This window comes from Lampetra fluviatilis, chromosome 4 (genome assembly GCF_964198595.1).
Source record: "Lampetra fluviatilis chromosome 4, kcLamFluv1.1, whole genome shotgun sequence".
Classification (NCBI taxonomy): domain Eukaryota; kingdom Metazoa; phylum Chordata; class Hyperoartia; order Petromyzontiformes; family Petromyzontidae; genus Lampetra; species Lampetra fluviatilis.
Genome location: NC_136278.1, coordinates 31,262,127 through 31,287,516, shown reverse-complemented (window position 1 = coordinate 31,287,516; position 25,390 = coordinate 31,262,127). Strand labels below are relative to the sequence as shown.

At 52.5% G+C, this 25,390-nt stretch overlaps 1 protein-coding gene across 1 annotated transcript; it reads right to left on the bottom strand.

The window, feature by feature from the left end:
* Positions 1–7,957: 7,957 nt before the first annotated feature.
* On the bottom strand, positions 7,958–24,449 carry LOC144931754 (nuclear receptor-binding protein-like). The gene is made up of 17 exons (XM_078856002.1): positions 24,271–24,449; positions 23,284–23,406; positions 21,724–21,825; positions 21,268–21,357; positions 20,146–20,186; positions 19,394–19,488; positions 18,026–18,109; positions 17,731–17,789; positions 16,833–16,931; positions 15,413–15,545; positions 14,382–14,484; positions 13,528–13,578; positions 12,496–12,625; positions 11,791–11,844; positions 11,016–11,079; positions 10,430–10,485; positions 7,958–9,855 (listed from the first exon to the last, which is right to left on the bottom strand). Exons 1-17 carry the CDS (start codon positions 24,388–24,390, stop codon positions 9,754–9,756), a joined length of 1,506 nt encoding a protein of 501 aa, XP_078712128.1. The 5' UTR covers positions 24,391–24,449; the 3' UTR covers positions 7,958–9,753.
* Between the last annotated feature and the right edge of the window lie 941 nt (positions 24,450–25,390).

The following is a 25,390-nucleotide window of genomic DNA, read 5'->3' as shown; positions in this document are numbered from 1 at the left end:
GTGAGGGGCGGGGCTGGGGGGAGTGGGGGTGAGGGGCGGGGCTGGGGTGAGGGGCGGGGTGAGGGGGATTTTTAGCTCCGGGGGGGTGGAGAGAGCGAAGGGAGAGAGTTTACACAGCGATAGGGGGGAGAGAGTTAGGGAAGAGTTTAGACTCTAGACCGTAAACTTTAGAGAGTGCGGGGGAAAGTTTTAGAGAGAGTTAAAGTGGAGAGAGAGAGAGAGAATAGAGCAAGTTAATTTAGACGTGACGTGTGTGTGTGTCGGCAGAGGGAGTGGCAAGAGAGTTTAGAGAAGGGAGCGATAGCTGGAGAGTGTAGGGCGTGTGTGGGGTGGTGTGTGGGGTGGTGTGGGATGGGGGGAGAAGCAGCGTGAGTGGGGAGCGCGAGAGAGAGAAGGCGGAGTGTGGGGAGAGTGAGAGAGAGAGAGAGTGAGCGAGAGAGTGAGCAAAGTTATTATAAAAAAAATTACGAAATAATGAACGAAGCAAAGTGTCGACTACACCGAGCATCTTCTTGTTTCCACTGATCGTAAAAAATAAGGTAGAGAACTCGGGGAATGAGAGAGACCCCCACCTCCCACTAAAGTTAGGAGAGAACTCGGGGAGAGCGTCAATACAGCGGGGAGTGGCGGGGCAGTGACAGTGACTGCACACAGCACCTCGACTGCGCCTCCACGTCGACTGTGGTCCCGCGGCAGCAGTCCACGCCTCCATCAACCCACACACACACAGACACACACACACACAGACACACACACAGACACACACACAGACACACACACAGACACACAGACACACACAGGCACACAGACACACACAGACACACACACAGACACACAGACACACACACAGACACACAGACACACACAGACACACAGACACGCAGACACACACAGACACACACACAGACACACACAGACACACACAGACACACAGACACACACACAGACACACAGACACACACACAGACACACACAGACACACACACAGACACACACTCTGCCACCCTCGTCACCCACACACACACAGACCCCGCCACGACCTACATAGCCGTGGGATGGATGTGGCGTGGTGGTGGGGGGTGGGTGACGAGGGGGGGAAGCCCCCCACCACCACCACCCTCGTCACCCCCCCCCCCCGCCAATGTTGAGTGACAAATGACGGGCCGTATACGTGTGTACACGTATACACGTGGTTTGGGTGAGGCTAACACGCGTCCCGGTTTGCGCCGGGACGCTCCCAGTGCCCCCGCCCCCCTCCACCACCCCCCTTGAAGATTCTGTGACTCGAGGATGATTTTTGCCCGCGGTTTCAATGCCCTGGCGTGGTGAGGGTGGAGTCGCCTGCTTATAGCGTTTGGCGAGGCCAGTGTCAGCAGACCCCAGGCAATATCTCCTCCTACTCCTTCCCATATATGTCCCTTCGCACATGTGAAGGAAATAAAATAATATTCTTTCTTCACGCATCCCATCAGCCACCACGGCCTTCTGGGAGTGTGCAATATTCAGCGGCTTTATGGTTCAACACAAGTAAAAGAAGACCAAAAAAGAAACATGTGGACAAGTTTCGACTGTCTGTGTTTCATCAGCAGGGCCAGGCTTGCTGGAATCCCGATGCTGGTGAACTGACCGATGCTATGAGCAGGAGTGGTGAAACACTGCCTCGTGTACCAGGGGGACCGAGGCGCTCCGTGGTTCAAGGATGTGGCACCACGACGGGGAACGAACCGCAGGGGGATGAGACTCTGCGGGGCTCGTGGTGCTGGATTTGAGCACCAACAGCGCCCCTGAGTGGACCCGTGTGTGTGTGTGGCGTGGTGAGCGCGATGTGCGGGCAGACACCACGATGCTCTCGTCGTGTTAGGGGCAGTTAAGGGCATTTACGGCAGTTTGAAGGACAGATAAAGGGGGTTGAAGGGCAGTTAAAGAGGCAGTTAAAGTCTGGAGAAGAATAGAGAGCGGGTGGGTGGGGGGAGTTCTCCAAAAAGTTGTATAATAATAGTATAGTGAGTGTCAGTGAAAGTAGACACGCTACCGATTAAATTTCGATTTAAAGCTTTCGTGACTGCAGGGATTCATCTTCTTGGTTCTTTCGGTAAAGTCACGTAGAAGGGAAATAATAAAATAATAAAAATAAAACATAATAAAATACATTTGGATTTTAGTATGTTTTCTTTTATTATTTCCCTAATAATAAAAATTAAACATAATAAAATACAATTGTATTTTATTATGTTTAATTTCATTATGTCCCTTCTACGTGACTTTACCGAAAGAACCAAGAAAACGCTACCGATTGTCCCAAGTGTGGAACAGTATATTGTACAATTGTATTCAATCGTTTTTGACCAATTTGGATTAAAAATTTGAAAACATTGTCGGGAGTCTTTTACTGTTTATATGTCCACTGGAGTACACATTAGGCGACGTTAGACAATGACGGGTTTCGATATTCAGTGCCTCACAGCAGCCAGGCTTCCTTGAATCTCGATTCTGGTCAATTGCCAGACGCTATAAGCAAGGACTGGGGGGGTAGGTGGGGGGGGGAAAGTTCAGATTGTAATCGAAATATTGGGGAGCGATTGGGGTACGAGTAAAACATGGGGTGGTTGAGTTTCCTGATGTGTGCTGCGGGGGTTGCAAGTGCAGCAGGAATGAAAATGTGCTGCTGCGGTTCACGTGCGCGCTGTCGGGCAGGGCGTGATTTCTCACTCAATATATTTCCCTCGGATGCCGCTGGTTGAACCAGGAGGTGACATCGCAGCAGTCTTCGCACTGGACGTGGTGGGCTCGTCGCAGATGCTAAAGTTTGAATTCCAAGGGGCTGAAAGAAAGCGCTGTGGATTTCGTGCAGACACGGGGGCTTTCGCGGACTCGACACGGACGTTGGCAGTGATGGCTCAAGACAACATCACCCCCCAGCCGCGGTGATCATCAGCGCTACACTGCAACATTTACGTACGGTAAGGCTGACGTTTCTGGCAATCGCCCTTGTTCAGAGCGGTGAAAGAAAAGCCAAATCTTTTCAGCCGCTACGCAGGTTGCTGTTGCCCTCTGCTGGCCACAGCGTGTAACTCACACGAGTACACACCGCACCGCTCACACGTGTACACACCACAACACTCACACGTGTACACACCGCAACACTCAACCGTGTACACACCACAACACTCACACGTGTACACACCACAACACTCACACGTGTACACACAACAACACTCACACGTGTAAACACCGCACCGCTCACACGTGTACACACCACAACACTCACACGTGTACACACCACAACACTCACACGTGTACACACCACAACACTCACACGTGTACACACCACAGCACTCACACGTGTACACACAGCACCCACACGTGTACACACCACAACACTCACACGTGTACACACCACAACACTCACACGTGTACACATCACAACACTCACACGTGTACACACCACAACACTCACACGTGTACACACCACAACACTCACACGTGTACACACAACACTCACACGTGTACACACCACAACACTCACACGTGTACACACAACACTACTCACACGTGTACACACCACGCCGTGTTCACATTTGACTACCAGACATCCCCGCAACGTTTTTGACAGCACTGCTGTGTTTTTTGAGATCCTCCCTGCAACCCGGTGGGGTAGATGGTGATCGTGCTATGGCAGGACCTCTCGAGATACCCCAATGGGGCACGCACAGCAAGCTCAGCACTGGGCCATTGGCTGGGAATTGCGGAGATTTGATCAATCTTGACTTAAAGCTTTCGTGACTGCAGGAATTCATATTCAAAGAATAGATTTGATATAATTGTACTCCATTGGTTCTATTTGAGTTAAAGGTTGGTCAAGTAAGGGTTGTCAGCACCACGCATGGCTTCATTACCAATCCTCTATCGCTGCTTACCATGGTTATTGTTACAGCCAACTTCACTCATTGATTCCTACAGTCGCTAGTACTCCCCTTCTCAATGGTACTAACCCTGACCCAGGCACGGCTACCAGCCATCTAATGGTACTAACCCTGACCCAGTCACTCGTACCAGCCATCTCATGACACTAACCCTATCTCAGTCACCAGTAACATTAATCCCATAACATGAACGCGACCCATAGCCGCACCCTCTGGCACATAGACAGCCTCCAGTTTCAATTCTGTTCGTTCCATTTCCCCCGCGTGCATGTTCCACATTGGTGGGTTTCAACCGAGAACACCCCACGGTGTTGAGAGTGGAAGTCGTGTACAAGGAGTGTGTGTGTTTGCAAGAAGCTGTGACTGCGCCATTTGAGTACGGAACGCCGTGAGTGAGTTGTGATTTTGTGGCGCAGTGCGTTGCTCTGTTAATGCCCGAGTGGGTTGAATGGATTGTGTGTGTGAGTGTGAAGCTGGGGGTTACACAAGGCGTCCATCCATAACAGAGTGTTTTTGGGTGAGATCGCGTAAATATGTGTCGTTTAACCCGCCACCACCCGACACAGCCAATTAGTAAGGGTTTATTACGTAAACAAAGCGTGGCCAATTAGTTACTACTTCAGCACACCGCTGTGTCGGAGGATAAACCCACTACAACATTTACAATTCGTGTACCGTGACAACAACAACCACAACCAGCAGCAGCAGCATCAGGCGACAGCCAGAGAGTCGTGGAGGGACCCTCCCCCTGGACGGGGTAAATGTGATGTCATCACTTGTGGAGCGGGGGGGGGTCTTAATGTATGAATATACATTACAATGGATCTCTGTGATTGGTTGGGTTATTCACAGTTAATCAACATACATATGTACATTATCCATAAGAGGTTTTTTGGGTTAGATCGCGTAAATACACAACCGTATGTTGATTATGGGTGATTATAGATGATATTGGTCGCGAAAGCCGACGTGTTAATTTGTGCATTATGTATGTACCTTACGAATGTCGATTATGCGTGTACATTGTGTATGCACATCTTGCCGTTTGTGTCCAAAAATTGCTAAAGCTGTCATTGGCTGCTCACAGTTAATCACCGTCGACCTGTATAAGAATGCAATTAAACTTTGTACCTTTACTTGATAATACGCTTCCAAGCAACACACGAAGCCTGTGGCTATCAAACCGGCTCGAATTATTTGCTATTTCTCTCAATGTCAATAGATTATCTAATTAATCTTGGCCAGCAGTAACCAGCTTTGCACAAAACCTCAACATTATTAAAATCAATTGCGTGTCCTTGTTGGCACACGTAGTCATGCATATGCATGGCTTCTATTGATCGTTCCAAAATAAGTTGGTGGTACGGTCATCATTTATTTAGAGAACATGTGCTCGCTAAGCAAAAGGGTGCCGTGGTGACGAGATGTTGACGCCCTCGCCCGATGCGCAGGAGGTCGTAGGTTAGATCACGACCCTGACGCCGGTATATTTGGAGTTTGCGGTGTCTCTCTCTCCCCTTGGTCGCGTGGATTTTTCTCCGGGACCTCGGGGTTTTCCCCTCCACGTTTAGAATCAACATCACGCGTTCAGAGTATTTGACCGCTGCTATAAATGTCCACGTGATGATGATAAGCCACTTCGTTGAGCTGTCATTTGTGGCCAGGTCGCTTCTGAAAAAAGGGGCTATGACGCTCAGTGGGCCTTACCTGGTAAAATATAAATAGTATAGTTAATAGTTTTAGATTGTAGCTATTTAGGAATAGTGAGCTAGGGTAGAACACCGTGTAAAGGTGGTCAATAATAGTGATGCCCAGGGAGGGGATCTCATCCGACAGAATGACCAGCAAGGAGATGATATCACACGTGCAGGTGCCTTTCAATGGGGTTCCCTGCATCGCAGGAGCGTGAGAAGAGACGCCAGTAGCTCGGGGAAGACCTTCATCCAGCGGCGGAGTTACCGTGGCCGATGATGAATGACGACGGCGTTCCAAGCCGATGTTAAGACGGCACCACGAGATGAGGTCACGTGTAACGAGGTTGTCAGACTCGCAGCACGCGATGTGTGACATCGTGGCCACGAAGACTTTGTGTTGTTGTTATCATGCGCTGGTTTTTATGAGAAATGCAGCGCTGAACTTGGGCCCATCCATTAATAGATCTGCCCGTTTGTCTCTAGGGTGCAAACCCATTACAGCAACACAACTCTAAAGTAATACAATTTAATTTAACCTGAATACATGAGTATTTAGGTTAAAGCGACCCCACCACCACCCACAAACTACAGACAGATGGGCGGACAGAGGGGCAAGAGCTAATGCATCATTAACAACGCTTTAATCCTTCGTTGGACAGCGGTAATCGGAATCAATAATGATGGGGCCATTAGGGTGGCAATCCGAGGGTCGTTTCACTCGGGAGTGTTGCCAACAGACTTTGGACGGGCAGCTTTATCTTGTAGATGTGTCCGTTGGCAACGTGGGATGATACGAAGGTACAGAAGGTTGAGAATGAGAGACATCACAACGTTTTAGGGTTTTTTTTGTTCAAAGGCGGTGGTTTGCAGAGTTGAAAATGTGATTATAGGAAAACAGTGTCGGATTATCCTAGTAGCAAAAGTAGCTACTACATATGCTACGGGCCCCGCACTTTCAAGGGCCCCGCGCTAAATGCTTTCAAGCGATCAATTCCGGTTCGATGATTCTGCACTGCTCTATTACTATAGTACTGTACCGCCTTCAACTTTTATGAACGACTGGGTGTTTAAGGTGAGCGATTTGTCGTATTATCTGGCTGTATAGCAAATTAAAAAATACAATTACTTTACTATGCAAGTTGACAATTAGTGCTTTAATATTTGTTTTGTTTCAAATGTAGGGCCCCTTTATAACTACAAATGCTACAGGCCCCGCACTAGCTTAATCCGGCATTGGTGCCAAGACTGAGAGTTGCAGTATTGAGATTGTTCTTTGTTAATTGTGGAATAGGAAATAGCGCATGGGGAGAGAATTGGTATTTAATTTTGGCATTGTACACATTTTTTAAATCTAGATTCGAAACTCATATCCCTAGCACTGCTTTTTGTGTTTAGTTTTGTTGAATTCGCCGAGTTTGGCGACACCGCCGCCACCGCCGGGAGAAACAAATCAGTCGCGGTCGCCGCGAGGCACGGCCAACATCGTGGCGACTGTTTATTTATTTATTTAAAAGCGCGATGTAAGGACAATTCCTCGTTCCCGCGGCGCGGACAGTAACACTGCAAACCCGTGGGGGGTGGGGGCAGGAGAGGGAAGCTGCCCCCCACTCCCGTCACGGTGGGGGGGGGGGCTGTAGCGACACACACAGACACACACACGCGTAGTAGGCGGTCGCGGCCAATATTAACCATGAAAACGTTTTGCTTGGGTGAGATCGCGTAAATATAAATGTCTCGTGAACCCACAACCACCACCACCCGACACGGACCAATGAGTAAGGTTTGATCATGTAAACAGAAGGTGCCAATTGGTTACTGCTTCACCACACCGCTCGTGTGTTGGAGAGTAAACACACGTTTGCAATTTACTCCCCAACACACAAGCGGTGTGCTCAAGTAGTAACTAATTGGCACCTTCTGTTTACGTGACAAACCTTGCCAATTGGCCGTGTCGGGTGGTGGGTTAACATGAACATTTACGGGATCTAACCCAAAAAAAACCTATTGGGTGGGTGGGGCGGGGGGATTACTGGGTGGGGCGGGGGGGGTTACTGGGTGGGGCGGGGGTTACTGGGTGGGTGGGGCGGGGTTAATGGGTGGGGTGGGGGTTACTGGGTGGGTGGGGTGGGGGGGTTAGTGGGTGGGGCGGGGGACGGTTAGTGGGTGGGTGGGGCGGGGGACGGTTAGTGGGTGCGGTGGCTTACTGAATAGGGTGGGGTGGGTGGGGCGGGGGGGTTACCGGGTGGGTGGGGGTTACTGGGTGGGGTGGGTGGGGTTACTGAGTGGGGGGGTGGGTGGGGCGGGGGGGGTTACTGGGCGGGTGGGTTACTGGGTGGGTGGCGTGGGTGGGGCGGGTGGGGGGTTACTGGGTGGGTGGGGCGGGTGGGGGTGTGTGTGGGGGGTGGGGGGCGTAGGAACGGGCGAGGTTGATGAAAGCAAATCGCGCACGGATGAGAAGAAGGGCGGCAGGAAGAGCTGGCCTTCTGGGGATCAGGACAGGGTTGAGGTTAGGAAGAGGGGGTCAGGTTTTAGGATCAGGGGGTTAGGAGAACGGGGAAATAGGATAGGCTTGGGGTGAAGGGTCAGGGTTAGAGTTAAGAGTTCAGGTTAGGAACGGGTTTTGGTTCAAGGGCATTTTAGAGTTTGAGACAGGGAAGTTAAGGTGTTGGGGTTAGGCATTAGAAATGGGGGATAGGATAGACTTGGGGGGTTTGGAATAGAAGGGTTAAGGGTTTGGGGTTAGGGTTGGGAATAGGCATAGGGTTACAGAGAGTTAGGGTTATGGGATAGGGGTTGTGGTTAGTGATAGCGTTGAGGCTACGGTTGGGGTTAAGAGATAGGGGAGTGTGTTGGGATTTCGTGAATGGTTCGGCGCGAGGGATAGGGGGTTTGGTGAGTAATACGCTTGTGGAAGTCGATGAGGTTGGAATGGTTGTGGTTACGTATGTGGTTGGGGTTCGGGGTTGGGTTATGGACTATCTTTCTGAGCAGCAGTATTTTGCACTACAGCGCCAGCTTCACTCGGCATTCTACAATCTATCCCGATTGAACCACGATTCAAACCCAGAATGAGTTTCGTCCGGTTCATACTGTCTCATATGATACGATGTGTTTGGTCAGAATTATTCCTTCATTGGCCTAAAGGAAACAATTGCATATCATTTTTATACGATGAATGATTCTCGCATACACTCTTCGACGCACGTCGCATGAGCATAATAATCGTTAATAATTCGATCAATAAAGTACCTACGTGTTTGGAGCTCTCTTTAGCGGAGGCCTTTCCGCCAGCACAGGCACGAGCAAAGTAATTGCAGGGCTGCAACTTGACCTTTTTTCGTTTTACTTACACATCCATCGACCACCCTGCGCACGCAACGTCATGAATCTAAAAACCGGGTGGATCTGAATCAAAACAACCGGAAACCATCGACCCCAGGGGGCACGGGAATGAGGTGGGAACCTCAACAAAACCGCCATCGAGGTTCCGCAAACGCAACGCGTTGGCGCGTCTCTCTCTCTCTCGCTCTCCTCCGAAGCAACGCAACAAAGTGTCGTCCTGAATCAGGACAGGGAGGGCCGGCGCCGGTGGCCCCGAGCGCGTGCGATGTGCCCGGGCCACGGGGCGCCTCCCAAACTCCCGTTCCCCCCCCACAGTCGGGAGGGCCACAGCCGCGTGCTCTTGACGGACAAGCACGGCGCGTACACGAGCCACATAAATAATGGGTGGTGCCTGCTGGCAGGCAATCGGACCGGCTACCACCGCGGCAGAACTGAACCCCACCCCCCTTCTCTTGCTTGGTCACGGGCAGCCTCGACATTGCTCTGTGACCAGCAGTGTGGGTGGGGGGGGGGGACGTGCGGTAGAGCGGGTTTAGGATTCCAGGGTTAACGACAGAGTCTGGGATATACACTCTGGCCACCTCCTTCATGAATGACAGCTGCTCTCAATGGGTTCTGCTAGACAAGGTGCATAATACGAAGGCGCTGGTGGGGTCGGGGGCCAGAGAGGGCGAGGGTGGCGAGTGGTGTTGGCGAGCGGTAGATGGCGAGCGGCCGAGGGGCTCTCTTCGTCGCCGCACGCCGGTGCTGCGCCTGCGGCGGTGGTGATCTTAGCGGCTCGGCGGCAGCGGTGGCTACGAGGACGCCAGCGAGTGGGCACAGCCGTTGAGCAGGCCGCACGGAGGGTGGGTCCCGAGCGCGTCGTCAACGTGCCCGACCATCATACCGCAGTCGCTCTGCAATGACAGTGGTGGTCGGGCAGACGACTCGGTACAGAGAGCCGTGGCACACGAAGACAAAGACCACCACCCCCCCCCCCAACCGTCGCGTAGCCTTTAAACAACATTTATATAACACAACGGACTGCAGCGTTCATTTACTTGTGCTATTGATTGCAGTGTTCTACCTGGATAATCCTTCGAGATGGAAGGTTTCGTTTGCAAGGGTTCCCTCGGTGTCAACTAACGTTAGCAAACAATTACAAAGATCCCCCGTGTAGCCTTTAACAGACTTTGGGCAAGTGCTGTTAGCGAGCGCCTATGAAGGCCGGCAGGACACACGAGGGCGTGGTTGGCCAGCACCACTCCCGGCCGCCTTTGTCCCCCTGGTTGCGAAGTTAATATACCTCACCCGGTACTCATTTGAGGCTGAGACGACCTAGGGGAGGCACAGTACCGATTCAGATAATTGGCACTGGTGTTGGCCATTATCGAACTTGGGTCGCCGGATTCGTAGCGGCGTGCGTTAACCGCTGCACGACTGCTCCCCATAACAAAGACAGACTCAAAACTCACTCAAGCACCAGCTCACCTCACTGATGAGGCCAAACTGCACCAGTTCAGCCACCAGCATTTGTGAGCTGTCTCCTGTGAGCACACACAAAGATCCAACATGTAGCCTTTCACACATTGTTGGAGCATTTGCTGTAGCGAGAATCAATGAAGGCCGGCACGGTGCACGAGAGGGAGGTGTGGTCAACACCATGACTGTCCCCCTATGTCTCCCCAGTGCTGATATTTACACACCGCACCAGGTAATCATTTGATGCTAAATTTGACTGAGAGGATGCCCAGGGCTGGTTCAGATGTCACTCATGTTAGCTGTGGTCGGGTCCAAAGTGCAGCGTGCCAACCACACCACCATCACTCTCCACACACACACACATGCTAACCACTAAACCACACACACATTAACCACTACGACACACACACATGCGCAAACACACGAGCGCGAGCACACATACAGTGCGACAGTGTTACGGAAGCTGCAGCAGCAGTAGTTACTTTGCAACTTAAGTTGTGAAAGAGCATCTGCCTGCCCGTTTACGCACACATACACGTGCACGCACACACACACGTGCACGGCGCAAGCACGGCACAAGCACATACGCACGCACCTGGCTGGATCTCACAGCTGAGCTGCCGGTTGAGCTTGTCATCCAGCTTCAGGAAGAGCAAGAGCTGTGGGGGGAGGGCAGGACGAGCACTTTTAGGTAACGAACCGATTTCCGCGCGTCCGCAGCGCCCTGGTCACCGGCTCGGCACCACCACTGCTGCCATCGTCACTGTGGTTGGCGGACTACGAGGCGGGCACGGGTAACGCGCTGCCCCACACGGCACGAGGCATGATCCTCCCCCATTATTTATCACACCTGGCCCGCGCGGGTGAACGACCTTCAAGACGCACACTGTAGGCAAACATCATCATTATTACCACTGCCCTTTCAGGGGGGGATAGACAAAGCTGGCAGTGTTAGCCAGCACACTGGCACAGTCTGCCGGGTGGATGTGCAACATTAACAATTCAACGGTTCTTTGCAAATCAATCGCAGAATTGAAGGCATGCAGTGTCGAAGATTAAGGGTTCGTTTGGCCATACTTCGCCACGCTGGTAAGTACAGGTTGGTAAAGGGGGGGTGGGGGGCAGATGTGTGGGGGGGGGGGGTACTCAGGACTGGTTGAGATACGACTCACCCCTGGTGGTAGCCGTGGCCGGTAATCCAACACAGGTGGGCTGGGTTTATAGCACAGTGTGCTAACCTACAACACCTGCTATTCTCATGCAGTCTCCCCTAACAAGTGGTTAGCCAGGTTCAAGAAAATACTGCTTAGCTTTCAAGCTCGGGCCATTTATCGTCGTGATTTGGGGGGGATTGGACCCCGCGCACTCACATGTCGTCGACTCCCGTCCTCGCACACCTCCACGTTGCACTGCACGTGGACCACCTGCAGAAGTGACAGATCATCAGCTCGCGTGCAGCGACCACACGCAGGCCCTGCTGCGGCCAGGCCAAGGACCCCGGATGCCAGATCCCCTGCCTTGGCCACCGGTGCAGTTGAATGGCCTGCACACTCGATAGCTACGCCACTGCCCTCAGAATGCTGCTGCTGCAGGCCGTGTGTGTTGAGTGTGTATTGAGTGTGTGTTGTGTGTGGGTTTTGTGTATGTGTTGTGTTGTGTGTGTTGAGTGTGTAGTGTGTGTGTGTGTTACGTGTGTGTGTTACGTATGTGTGTTGAGTGTGTGTTGTGTGTGCGTTACGTGTGTGTGTGTTTAGCGAGTTTGTTGAATGTGTGTGTTGAGTGTGTGTGTTATGTGTGTATGTTACGTGTGTGTGTGTGTGTTGAGTGCGTGATGAGCATGTGTGTTGATTGTGTGTGTGTTGTGTGTGTGTTACGTGTGTGTGTGTTACATGTGTGTGTTACGTGTGTGTGTGTGTTACATGTTGAGTATGTGTTGTGTGTTGAGTGTGTTGTGTTGTAATTGTGAGTGTGTGTGTGTTCTGTGTTAATTGTGAGTGTGTGTTGAGTGTGTTGTGTGTTAATTGTGAGTGTGTGTGTTGAGCGTGTGTTGTGTGTTGTATGGTGCAGGCCCCTACCCTGCGTGTCTCCTGCTCTATGGGCTCGGGCGTGGGGCTGCGCTCGGACTCGGGGGCTGCGGGCGACTGGGCGCGGGCCGAGTGGTGCGGCTGCGGCAGCCCGAACGCTGTCAGCGGGTAGATCCCATTCCTGCTCGCGCGCACAAAGACAAAGATCCCCCGTATAGCCTTAATAGACCGTTGGGGCAAGTGCTGTTAGCAAGCACCTATGGCCAACACTACGTCCGGCCGCCTTTGTCTCTCCCAGTGGCGATGTTTACACATCGCACTAGGTACTCATTTGAGGCCGAGTCAACCTAGGGGAGGCCCAGGATGGTTTCAGATAATTGTCAGTGGTGTTGGCCGTGAGTGGGAATCGAACTCGGGTCGCCGGGTTCGTAGTGCGGCACGCTAACCGCTACACCACCGCTCGCTACGCACACGGTGTAAACGTGTGCGATGAAGAACCATTTTTCGAAACGTTGCCCATTACATATTTTTCCCATAAAAGGCTACAGTGTTGTTATTAACGAATGTGTTGAGTTCTATGTTAATTGTGCTTGTGCACCACTGCCAAACCAGCAGCACCAGATATATAATTGGTGCGATTAAATGTGCTCGTGGGTGCTGCAGATGCAGAAAATGCCAGCATTGTCTTGCTATTCCCACCAATTAGTTTTGGCAGCGGACTGGAACGCCATGGAACGATATCTCCCCCCACGTCAGGAATTGTGACTCTGTCAGCGCTTTTAAATACAATTTTAAAAAGCTATTTTTATTCATGTCTTTTCCTGCAGTTCGATCCCATTGTACCAACACTGTAATTTTATAATTGGCTTCTAACGTAGTTCTTCATTTGATCTATATTGCAAGTGTAGTTATTATTGTATTACATCTGGAATATATTCACTTAGTAGAGGATAGATTTTGGCATTTTGTAATTTTATTCAGGCCATCCCTTCGCCTCATTGCCCCATGTAATCACGAGTTGACTGTACAGGATACACGCACTCCAAACGCTCGCGTCTACACACGAATCGGCGAGACACGTACTTGACGTCTTCGAGAAACTTGTCGAGTTCCAGGGACGAAAGCTGAGAAAACCTGGGAAGGAAAACGAAGGAAGTGAAAGAGGTTCCGCTTGATCACACATCGCGAGCCTTCTCTTTAGGCCTGATAAAACCACACGCAGGCACCACACACACACACGGAGAGCGCACACCTTCTTGGGGAAGCAAAAATAGTTTACATGCAGTGCTCTTCAAATTCTCAGCCACCTCTGCCGTTATTTGCTGATTTTTTGTTTTTATTGGCCACCCTCCAATCTCAATCTACTCCTCTCCACCCACTCTTCTACCTCTCACCTCACTATTCCCCACCAGGCACTTTGCCTACCTCACACCTCTCATCTTACTCCACTCCACTCCCTCCACACTCTCTCCTACCTCTCAACTCACTCTACTCCCCTCCCTCCACACTCTCTCCTACCTCTCAACTCACTCCACTGCCCTCCATGCGCTCTCCACTCCGGCAACTAAAGTTTTCCGTCAATGTTTCCAGTGAACCTTCGCTCAGTTGTAAGTCGTTTATTCTCTTCTGCTGTCCCCAGAATCTGGAACTTCCTTCCCCCAGCCACCCGTGCTGTCTACGACTCCCCCCCCCCCAGTCCAGACTCCAAGACCTTCCTTTTGTTTCTTCTACCTATGATTTAGACTGCCTCTCTCCCGCTCCACGAAATAAACGTGCCCACCTTGTCCGTACGGCGTGCTGAACTGCAGTCGCATTCAGACGCGGCTACATCAATCCACGTCGAGCTGCAATTCGCTTGTCGTGTGCGTCCGACCGAGTTTGCCGTGTACGGCTGTGCGCAGCCTGCGCCGAGTGCTCGTGCTGCGTGGCACGGGTACCTCCACTGCACGCCCTCCCTCCCCAGGTGGGAGATCTCGGCGATGACTCCGTTGACATCAATCCTCTTGGTCATCTCCTCCACCGCGTTCTCCGCCAGGGTGTCTGCACGCAAACACAACTTTCTCCTGCAATGACGGTCGCCGCCAGATAACTTTTTTCAAAATTGTGACACGAAAAGAAAGCAACGTTCACGGAAGGGATGACTGTCGCGACAATTGGGGCGCTGATGCCGCCCAGCGGTCCCTCGTTGGCCACTTGTCCGCAGACTTTCACGGTTCAAATCTGACAGGCTGTCCTGGTTATTACTGCCTGGCAGACTCATGCCCGCTTGCAGGCTACGTGCCACGTGACCTTGTGCCGCACAGGGACAGCTGCAACAGGCGGTGCCCCTTTCAAAGCAGTACGAGATGTGACGCAGGTCGTTTGTTGCGTGCAAAGTGCTCGGAGACAGCCCGGCGTGAAGGAAGGCGGCTCGATTTAAAACAAATCGTTATTATTTATTAACTATGGTTGCCATGACATCGTGTTTCACGAAACGATATACATTTTCAATAACAATAGTAGCTATTGAGTATTGAGTAATAGCAGTAAATTTAGCTTTTGAGTAATGATAGCTAGTGGGTTGAACGGCTTGTCTGTTACTCAGTAGCTACTATTAGGCAACGATTCAAATCGCAATTAAAAAATGGTTATCAAAAAACATTAAAAAGATACTATTCTCCTCAGGCCCCATGGTGTCCAGTGCAGCATTCAACTCTTATCATTCACTCCGTCTCTCTCACCTCTCGAGGTGTGTGCTACGAAGGAGGGCTACTGCTTGAATCGTCGCCGATTACATACTCTTCCTTGTAAGGCCGCACACACAGTCAGTGGTCACGAGCAGGAACGGAACTCGGGTGGCCAGGTTGGTAGCGCAGTGCGCTATCCGTTGCGCTACTGTTCCCCGTGGACACCACAGCACACACACGCACAGCACACACACGACCAACACACACACACAGCACACACACACACACATGCGGGTGCTTACGCGCGTGTCCCAGGAAGCGGTGCGCGGCGAGCAGCTTGAGGGACGGCACCTCGAAGAGCGCCGGGTGGAAGAGCAGCTCCCGCGCCGTGGGCCGCCCCGCCGCCTCCGGGCACAGGCACCGCTGGATGAACTCCTGGCCAACGCGCAGAGGGCAATCGCCCACACAAAGATAAAGATCGCCCCTATAGCCTTAACGGGATTTTGGGGAGAGTGCTGTAAGCGAGTAGCACCCACGCAGACCGGCCCGAGTGGTGATGTTTACACACCGCAGCAGGTACTCATTTGAGACTGAGTCGATCTCGGGGCGGCCCAAGACCGGTTCAGATATTCGTCACCGGTGTTGGCCGTGAGCTGGAATTGAACGCGGGTTACCGGGTTCGTAGCGCAGCGCGCTCACCGCTGCGCCACCGTTCCCCACAGACGCACCCAAACGTGTACGCACGCTCATCACCTGGGTGCGGGAATCTGTTCTAGGCCGCCGATCAAGCGGGACCTGGCTGAAATGAATCTCTGGCGATGGTCGAGGACGAGAGATTGGGAGTTATGGGTAGTGCAAATGTTTTACACTGGTTTAGTGTGGGGAATCAGTCACTCATGGCAGGGAGGTGGGGGGCGGGGGGCAGGGGAGGGGTCAGGTGCGAGGTGACACTGCACATTTTTCGATGTTGGGAGTTTGAGGGAAAAAAGTAAAAACATCTTCTGCAGGGAGATGCTGTAGCCGAGGGGGTAGGGAACCAGACGGCTCCGCATGAAGAACATGGGGTTTGATTACCGGGGTCAATTTACAATGAGCTTTTGTTTAAGCTGATTAAAAAATAATGTACATATACATAATTAACGGGTGTGTTGCTATTTAGGATTCATTAACGTATTAAAAAAAACGGCCAAACTGATAATTAATGTGCTATGCAGAAGAAACATTGCCCAAAACTTCACCTATTTATTGTTTTCTTTTACGGCCACTGCATTATCCATAAACGTGTTGAGTTTTTTTCGTTGTTAATCAAAGGGAAGGTTGGCCCAAACCCTGAAGACACAAACCAGAGCTAAAAGGCAATATTTGAAAACATGCAAACTCATTTTGCACCGAGAGCCGCCCGTTGGCTTTCGGACTGCCAATTAAATATTACAAAAGGATGGACGCGTGTTGGGAAGCGTTATATAATCCCACCACGTGCACGCGTTATTTTCTTGAACCTGTTAATGCTCAAACGAAGTCAAACGGCTCCTCCGCCCCTGTCCGCCAACGCTATTTGCCACCCCCCATTGAGTTTTGGTGGAGAGATAAACGCTCTGTGCTTCCAACCCTCCCCGCAGGTCTGTCAGACTGAAGGGCAACGGGCCCTCTCGCACTGCCCTATCCTTGTGGCGGCCACGCACGGCTGGCGAGCGTGGCCGTGAGCGAGGTGCGCGATGGTACCCTCTGCAGGGGGTCCTCCAGGGAGCCGATGGCGGCCTGCACGGCCTCCTGCGAGACCACCGTGGAATCACCGTTGGGCTGGATCTCCAGCACGGCCATCTGGAGTGCACGCACGCACGCGTTAGACGCACGCACGCGGAGGGAAACGCGCGCACACACAGACACGCGCACACAGTTCTATCAAACTCACGGGGTGTCGTGGAAATGACGTGGGAAGAGCCCTTGAAACATATATATATTTATTTTTATTCAACCGTGTGCAAAGCAATGTCGCACTATCGTTAGCTGCGTATTCACGCTGCGCTGAAAAGTCACATGCAAGTGCTGCCCCAGTTGAGGCCCGCACTGTACAGTAACCAGTCATCGGTACAGTACTGCTCCCACCATATCTCGTGACCAAGCTGAACATTTTTACTTTTTGAAGGTATTTTTAAACAAAACATAATATTCTGTGCTGTGATAAAAGACACGTTAATAAGAAACTCAAAAATAGAATTATCCCGGGATTGAGGAAATGCTGTAAAATATGAGCGTACACGCACAGGTCCATTACATGTGTGTGTGTGTGTGAGCAGAAGTGGAGTAGTTGCTCTAAAAACCCAGCGGCCCGCGTTCAATTCCCTCTCACGACCAAAGACAGTGGCGAATATTGAACCGACCCCGGGCCTCGCCTAGGTCGACTCAGCCTTAAATATGAATACCTGGTGCGGGTGTGTAAACATCACCACTGGGGAGACAAAGGCGGCCGGCAATGGTGTTAGCGACCAAACCCCTCGTGTGCCGTTGCTGGCCTTCATAGGTGCTTGCTAACAGCACTTGCGCTATCAGTCTGTTAAAGGCTACAAGGGGGGGGGGGGGGATCTTGCGTTTGTCATTGTCTGAAGCGAGTAGAACTCACCTCCAAAGCGCACATGCCAAACGAGTAGATATCCACTGCTATAGTCATGCCGGCCAGGTCTGCAACAACAACAACAATGGCAGGCAACAGCGAGAAGTGAGATATCAGAATATTTATTGATACTCGAGGAATCCGATGAACTACAAAGCTTTTCACAGATGTCCAGTGGATAGCGAGGGTGCACAGGGCGATGAGTGGATGCGGGGCACTGAAGGAATGCACATGGGGGGGGGGGGGGCCTGGGGAGGTGCGGAGCTAAGGGTCTGAAGTGTTGAGGTCAGCAGCGAGTAGATACCTGCGTACTCTGGCGCCAGGAAGTGCAGATCCTTCTGCTCGGCGCGGAATGTCTTCACGTGGTCGTTTATGGCGCCGGGGGCGACTGCGGGGCACAAAAACCGCACAGCGCCCGCGTTGAGACGTCCAAGCCTAACCGCCGCACTCCACGCTTGCGTGTCCTCCACGTGCACACACAAGCACCTCCGATTAGCACGGATGGCTATGTTTGGCGCGAAAGAAATTCAACATATATACGCTGCCGCTTCGTCACGCCACTACTGGGTGAGAGCCTCTCCAAAAACCATGTGGGTCGGTGAAGGCGGCGAGCCCACACGTGGGAGCGTACGAGTACAGCACAACAATGGATTTTGTGCACTACCCTCTTCTGGTGGCGGGATGTTATCTCCCACACCTGGTATGCAGAAAGCTGTAGGTTCGATCCTGACACGTGTATATTTGGAGTTCGGATGATCTCCCTGTGGTCACAAAGCATTTATACGGGTCCTCCGGTTTTGCCGCCACGTTTAGAAACATGCGTTTAGATTATTTGGCTTCTATAAATTCTCACAGGTGATGATATAAGCCACTTCAATGAGCTATCGTGTGTGACCAGGTCGTCTCTGAAAAAGTGCAAATAGCTCGGCAAGCTTCACCTGGTGAATACAGTAGATACACAAAACTAGAGTTTAACAGTTTCTACTGAGCACCACGTAGCTCACAGCCTTGCAGTTGCTCATGACGCGTTTCATTCACAGTAGTGGCCTATCGAAACTATCCAGGCTCAAACCTGTTCGGCATGTAAAATGTTGAACGAGTTCAGGCCTAATCCGGGTGATTTTCTTGCAGGCTTTCACTCGTAAACGTATAAACCAATATAAAAAAACAGCTCCGACCCTGTAGCTCCACACCGAGGATTTGAACTCAATTAATGGAAAGAGATTTACAAATCAGGGTCAGACACTCTGTTAAAACACTCTAGTGACATCGCTGCTGTGATGTATTGACACGTATGGGGGAGTGACTTTATAGTTACACCAACATTCGGGTGCCATACTGTATGTATATAAAACTTCTTTCGCACCATACGTAGCCAACCGTGCTAATCGGAGCTGCGGAAAGGAACAATATGTGGTTGTGAAGTTAAAAGTCGATTCTTACAGTCGTGGTACTTTCAAAGAACCATGCATCTCGTAGCCAATTTTTTGCTGACACAACCAAATACCAAAGTGTGTTTCTAATTGCCAGTTCGGCTTCCGTCTTCTCTTCATTTGGTAGCATTCTCAGACGAGGCTCGGATCATAAACACACGGAACAGGAATCACTTCGAGAGAGAGAGCAGCCACCCACCCACACACACCACCACCACCACCACTCCAGCCCGCCTCACCGGAGCCAATCTTGATCAGCCCGTTGTGCTGCATGAAGATGGTTTCGCACGTGAGGTTCGCGTGGATGATGGGCGGCACAAACGAGTGCAAGTACCTGGATGGGCCAGTGCGTACAGTCATACACCACTCGGACACCTAAGCTTAAATGAACCTCTGGAGCAAATACATTTTTTTTTTGTCCTTAATTCTTGATTCGTCCTTTCCGCGCGGTTTCTTGCCGATTGCGCATGCTATCGGGTGTCCACGTCATCGGAAGCAGAATCACTTGGGATTTCTCAAGAGCCCACAAGATCCTTCGTCTTAGAGAATGGCCCATGGAAGTGGCTATCACAGAGTTACCTCCGATATCCCTTCAAGTGAGCTCTACGCCATACAGTAGGGGGCTGCACATTCCCAACCGCCGGGTAACCGAGAGTAGTTTGTTGCAAACAATTAAATTTATATATTTTTTTCTATTCTCGAAACTGGAATTTGGCCAAAGTGTTGAACCTGATTTAACGTGATCGTTTTTTGTTCTCTGCCGTCATTGGTGACAGCGCTGAGCCCAGCAACTCATGAGACTCGAGTACCCGGTTTAATCGTGGGCAGTTGCTCGAATTAAAACAACCCGTGACCTCGGCAGCGTCGCCTGAACACTTTTGACCTCTGGGCCACTCTCGACCACCACTCTGTGGCGGGTTTAGGAGCGCAAGTGAAACATTTGGTGGTAAACGTGAATGAAAGCGGCAAAAATTTGTAAACGTGTCGCTACCCGAGAGCGGAGAGGATCTGCGTGCACCAGCGCTTCCAGGCCTGAACACACACGGGGGGGGGAGGGAGGTGGGGGAGGTGGCGTGCACACAAAGGGGGCAAGGGCACGCAAGCAAGTGGCCCGGTTAGAGCGACACAGCCCGGCAGCCTCGCTGCAAAAGCACTCGCCGTGCTCTCCCACTCCGCTTGCGTCTGACAGCGTTCAACTCTCACATAAACGAAAGACAAACACCCCCCGTGTCGCCTTTAACAGATTGTTCGGGCAAGTGCTGTTTGCGAGCACCTTCGAAGGCCGGCACGGCGCACAAGGGGGAGGTCTGGCTAGGACCACGCCCGGCCGCCTTTATCTCCTGTGTGGCGATATTTAGACACCGCATCAGGTCCTAATTTAAGGCTGAGTCGACTTAAGCGAGGCCCAGGACCGGTTCAGATAAAACCACCCATCTCACACACACAAATATATACCGCTTACTTCTCCAACTGTATGCACTTCTAAAAAACAGCACACACTTCACTCCCAAATGCCGATCACCACTACACACTCCACTCACCTCTGAAAGATGCTACCCACCCTTCACCATTTATCTCACACACTTTTCACACTGCGTATCTCTCACACTGCTCACTTATAACACACACACACAGTACTCACCCCAGACATCGTTCACGCAACTGCACAACGCTCACCCCGCACTGCTCACTTCTCTCACCACCTGCTTCCCACACACTACTAACCTCACAACAGCCACCCCTCTCACACACACACACACACACACCCTCTCACACCCCTCTCACACACACACCTCTCACACACACACACACACCCCTCTCACACACACACCTCTCACACACACACCCCTCTCACACACCCCTCTCTCACACACACACCTCTCACACACACACCTCTCACACACACACCTCTCACACACCTCACACACCTCTCACACACACCCCTGTCTCACACATACACCCCTCTCTCACACACACACCCCTCTCTCACACACACACCCCTCTCTCACACACACACCCCTCTCTCACACACCCCTCTCTCACACACACCCCTCACACACCTCTCTCACACACACACACACAAACCTCTCTCTCACACACACACACAGCCCACCTTCTCGTTCATGGTCTTGTGGTTCTTCTTGGTTTTCTTGAGGAACTGCTTGAGGCTGCCCGAGGACATGTACTCAGTGATGAAGATCACCTGTCAGGGAGAACACCGTCACGTCAGGGAGTGTGCTGCGAGGAGCCTCGTGACCGCTCACCTCCGTGTGCCGTGCATCCTGCCAAGCGTCGACAACCACCGGACCTGGGGCCAATTACACGTGGAAATGTGTCGTCCATAAACACTCTCAATCATCCACGCGGCTAAATCGGCTCGAGCCTCCCGTAAGTCGAGCGACTTCCATCTTCACGAAGTGATCCAGGAAGTCAGAATGAAGACGTGTTGTTTGCATTAGAACTGTGCTCATGTGAGGGCTGCTTAAAATCCAGCTTCCGCTGTACAGTTGATCCCGGGTCTGTCCACAACACTTGCTCACAACGGTGCCGTGTCATGGGCTATACGCACCCGTGCTTTGCTCTCCCTGATGTCTGCCCAGTAGTTGTGGAACTTGACGATGTTGGCGTGCTCCAGATGGATGAGGTTATTAAACACCGTCTTGATCTTCTCCTGTGGAGGAGATGGAGTAAGGGTTAGGGGTGTGTTTGTGTGTCTTTGGGTCGGAGGGGTAATCAGTACTTTCATGGTTAGCGCATTGAGCTACGAACCCAGCGACCCGAGTGCTTGCTCGCAACCAATATCGATGACGAACATCTTAACAGGTCCCTGGCCTCCTTCCCCAGGTCGACTCAGCCGTAAATGAGCGTCCGGTGAGGTGTGTAAACATCAGCTAGAGGAGACAAAGGCGGGCTTGGGGCGTGGTGCTGGTCACCCACCTCCTCGTGTGCCATGCCGGCCTTCATAAGTGCTATTCACTAACAACCTCTTGCCCCCCAACAGTCTGTCAAAGCTACGTGGGGCTTCTTTGCCATTGCTGTGCAAACTCAACTCAGACTCGCATCACGTCCGTGTTCGTGGACTTCGTCCACACCCTCCAGCAGAGCCGTCCCTAGGGTACAGCGAATCGGGGGCGAACGCCCCGGGCCCCGCACTTTGGGGGGGCCCCCGCGTTTCGACGTCACGGAAATCAGATGGAATTCTCCCGGTTTAGTTTGAAGGCACGGTGGGGGTGGGTGCAGAGCCCCGGGCTCTGCACCCACCCCCACCTATGGACGGCCCTTCCAACCAGGGCTCGTGGCTTCACAGCTTTGCCACAGGAATCAGCTGCCAGAGGGCAGGCAGGGGTAGCAGGGACCGACAGCGTGGGCGACGCTAACGGTCAAGGCTTACTCTCTCACCGATTTATTTGTTTCAGGTCGTTGGTTTCAGTTTTCTTTCATTTCATATCAGTTTCAGTTATTTGGTATAGCCCTGTGAGCCATTCGGCTCTTGAATCGGGTGCAACCGCAACAAACAAAAGACAAAAACATGCACAAGAAAACATCTAAAAGTGACTATGTGACTATGTGCAAACAGAAAATCCAGGAAAAAAACAGCAAAATATTCCAGCTGTTAAACTGAAGTAGAAGGCACGTGCTGCCTATGAGCCCCACAGCCTGAGCGCGAAATGTACTGGATGTGGTGTGCCGGGTGAAATAAATATAATCCGGGTCGCCAGCCCAGGCCGACAGATAAACGCTGACTATTTGAGTCCGGCTGACAGCCACGATTCTTATCCAGGGCCGCGACAGAAAAAGAGTGGCAAGAGTGGAGATTTAAACTCCCGAAGAATCCCGCCGCAGTAGGGAATGGAGATCTGCATGTCTGCCCTGTGGGCTGTGTCTAAGTGAGTGAATTACTTAAGCGTATGTTTGAGTGAGTGAGTGGCTTGTGACTGGAAGAGTGAGTTGTGACTGGGTGGGTGACTTGTGACTGGGTGAGTGACTTGTGTCTGGGTGAGTGGGCGTGTGTGGGTGAGTGAGGTTCCAGTGCCCTGGGTCTGCTGGGTGAGTGATCACCCCCCTCACGACCCCCCTCACCACCCCCTCACCAGACCCCCACCACCCCCCTCACCACCCCCTCACTCACCTCCTGCGCCTTGTAGTTGCGTCTCTCGGAGAACTGCACCTCGTTCCAGACGACTTCAACTCCCTCCTCCGTGTCCATGCCCAGGTAGGCGCTGTCGATACCGGGCACATTGCGCTGGCTCACCTGGTGAGGGAGGTCAGTGAGAGAGGTGAGTGAGAGAGGTGAGAGAGTGAGTGAGGGAAGTGAGTGAGAGAGGTGAGTGAGAGAGGTGAGTGAGAGAGGTGAGTGAGAGAGGTGAGTAAGAGAGGTGAGTGAGAGTGGTAAGGGAGGAAGGTGAGTGAGGTGAGTGAGAGAGGTGAGTGAGGTGAGTGAGGTGAGTGAGGGAGGTGAGTGAGAGGTGAGTGAGAGAGGTGAGTGAGAGAGGTGAGTGAGAGAGGTGAGTGTGAGGGAGAGAAGTGAGTGAGGAAGGGAGGTGAGTGAGTGAGGTGAGGGAGGGAGGTGAGTGAGGTGAGTGAGAGAGGTGAGAGAGGTGAGGGAGGGAGGGGTGAGGGAGGGAGGTGAGAGAGGTGAGTGAGGTGAGTGAGTGAGTGAGGTGAGTGAGGGAGGTGAGTGAGGGAGGTGAGTGAGAGAGGTGAGTGAGGGAGGTGAGTGTTGGGGAGTGAGGTGAGTGAGGGAGGTGAGTGAGGGAGGTGAGTGAGAGAGGTGAGTGAGGGAGGTGAGTGTTGGGGGGTGAGGTGAGTGAGGGAGGTGAGTGAGGGAGGTGAGTGAGAGAGGTGAGTGAGGGAGGTGAGTGTTGGGGGGTGAGGTGAGTGAGGGAGGTGAGTGAGGGAGGTGAGTGAGGTGAGTGAGGGAGGTGAGTGAGGTGAGTGAGGGAGGTGAGTGAGGTGAATAAGAGAGGTGAGTGAGAGAGGTGAGTGAGATGAGTGAGTGAGGTGAGTGGGGGGGGTGAGAGACAGCGGCGAGCGGCGTCACTGATCAAGCGACCTCCGTCTCTAGAGCCCCCCCCCCCGCCTGTCCCGGGTCCCGAGCCCACCCCAAACCGCCCACCTCCTCGCGCCGCTTCTGCCAACGGCCGCACGGGCTCTCCTCGAGGATCTCGCTGTCGTCCTCGCTCTCCTCGTCCTCCTCCTCCGCCGCCTTCTCCTGCTTCTCCGTGTCCGCCGACATCGTCGCCTTCCTGCGCCTGGACCGACCGCCCGTGCGTCGTGGGGGCGGGCTGGTGCCGGCGTGACGTCAGCGCGTACGGGCGCGTGCCGATGTGACGTCAGCGCGCACGGGCGGGTGCCGACGTGACGTCAGCGCGCACGGGCGATCTGCCGCACGTCAAGGCGCTCGGGGTGGGGACGTCATCGCGTAGGGCGGGTGCGGCGACGCGATGACGTCGGCGCGCAGTCCGGAGTATTGGACGCCGTCCACGCAACGGCGTGACGTCACTGCGCAGGGGCGTTGCGGCGACGCGATGACGTTGGCGCGCAGGGCGGATTCCTACGTCGAGGGGCACGGATGTGGACGTCATCGCGTAGGGCGGTGCGGCGACGCGATGACATCGTCACGCAGGTCGTTACGCAGAACGCGGTGACGTCAGGCGCACAACGCGACGACGTCACCGCGCAGAGGGTGTGACGTCACGACGCAGGGCGTTGCGACGAGGCGATGACGTCTGTGCGCAGGTCGGATTCCTACGTCGAGGGGCACGGATGCGGACGTCATCGCGTAGGGCGGTGTGGCGACGTCAGGCGCACAATGCTACGACGTCACCGCGCAGCGACGCGGTGACGTCACGACGCAGGGCGTGACAGCAGTGCGTTGACGTCATTCGCGCGTTGTGACGTACCGCGGCAGCCACAGAGAATCGTGCTTTAAAAAAAACTAATCTTACGTAATGCACGGACGCGAAGATATGATGCATTTATGCAGGACGAAAATGGAACGTGCAGTATTATTATCATGTTTCATGACGTCATGTGATTAGCATAGGTTTTTGCGAACATGCTGGATATCTCTCCGATGTTTTTTCATGTTGTACCGAGTCAAGTTCGGCGCGATGCTCAGACGTTTCGCTCAACGTGCTGCTCATTTTTTTCTCAGAAATGAAACTTTTTTTTTCAGGAACGACAGGTGGGTACAACCCGAAACCACATTGGACAACTATAGATAATAGTAGTAC

Excerpts from the sequence above, each read along its gene's own strand:
- LOC144931754 (XM_078856002.1), bottom strand. The coding sequence starts at position 24,390 with ATGTCGGCGGACACGGAGAAGCAGGAGAAGGCGGCGGAGGAGGAGGAC. Across the intron at positions 19,489-20,145 it reads CAGATCCTCTCCGCTCTCGG|GTACTTGCACTCGTTTGTGC; the intron begins GTAGCGACACGT and ends TGGCCCATCCAG. Across the intron at positions 11,845-12,495 it reads TAGAGCAGGAGACACGCAGG|GTGGTCCACGTGCAGTGCAA; the intron begins GTAGGGGCCTGC and ends TCACTTCTGCAG.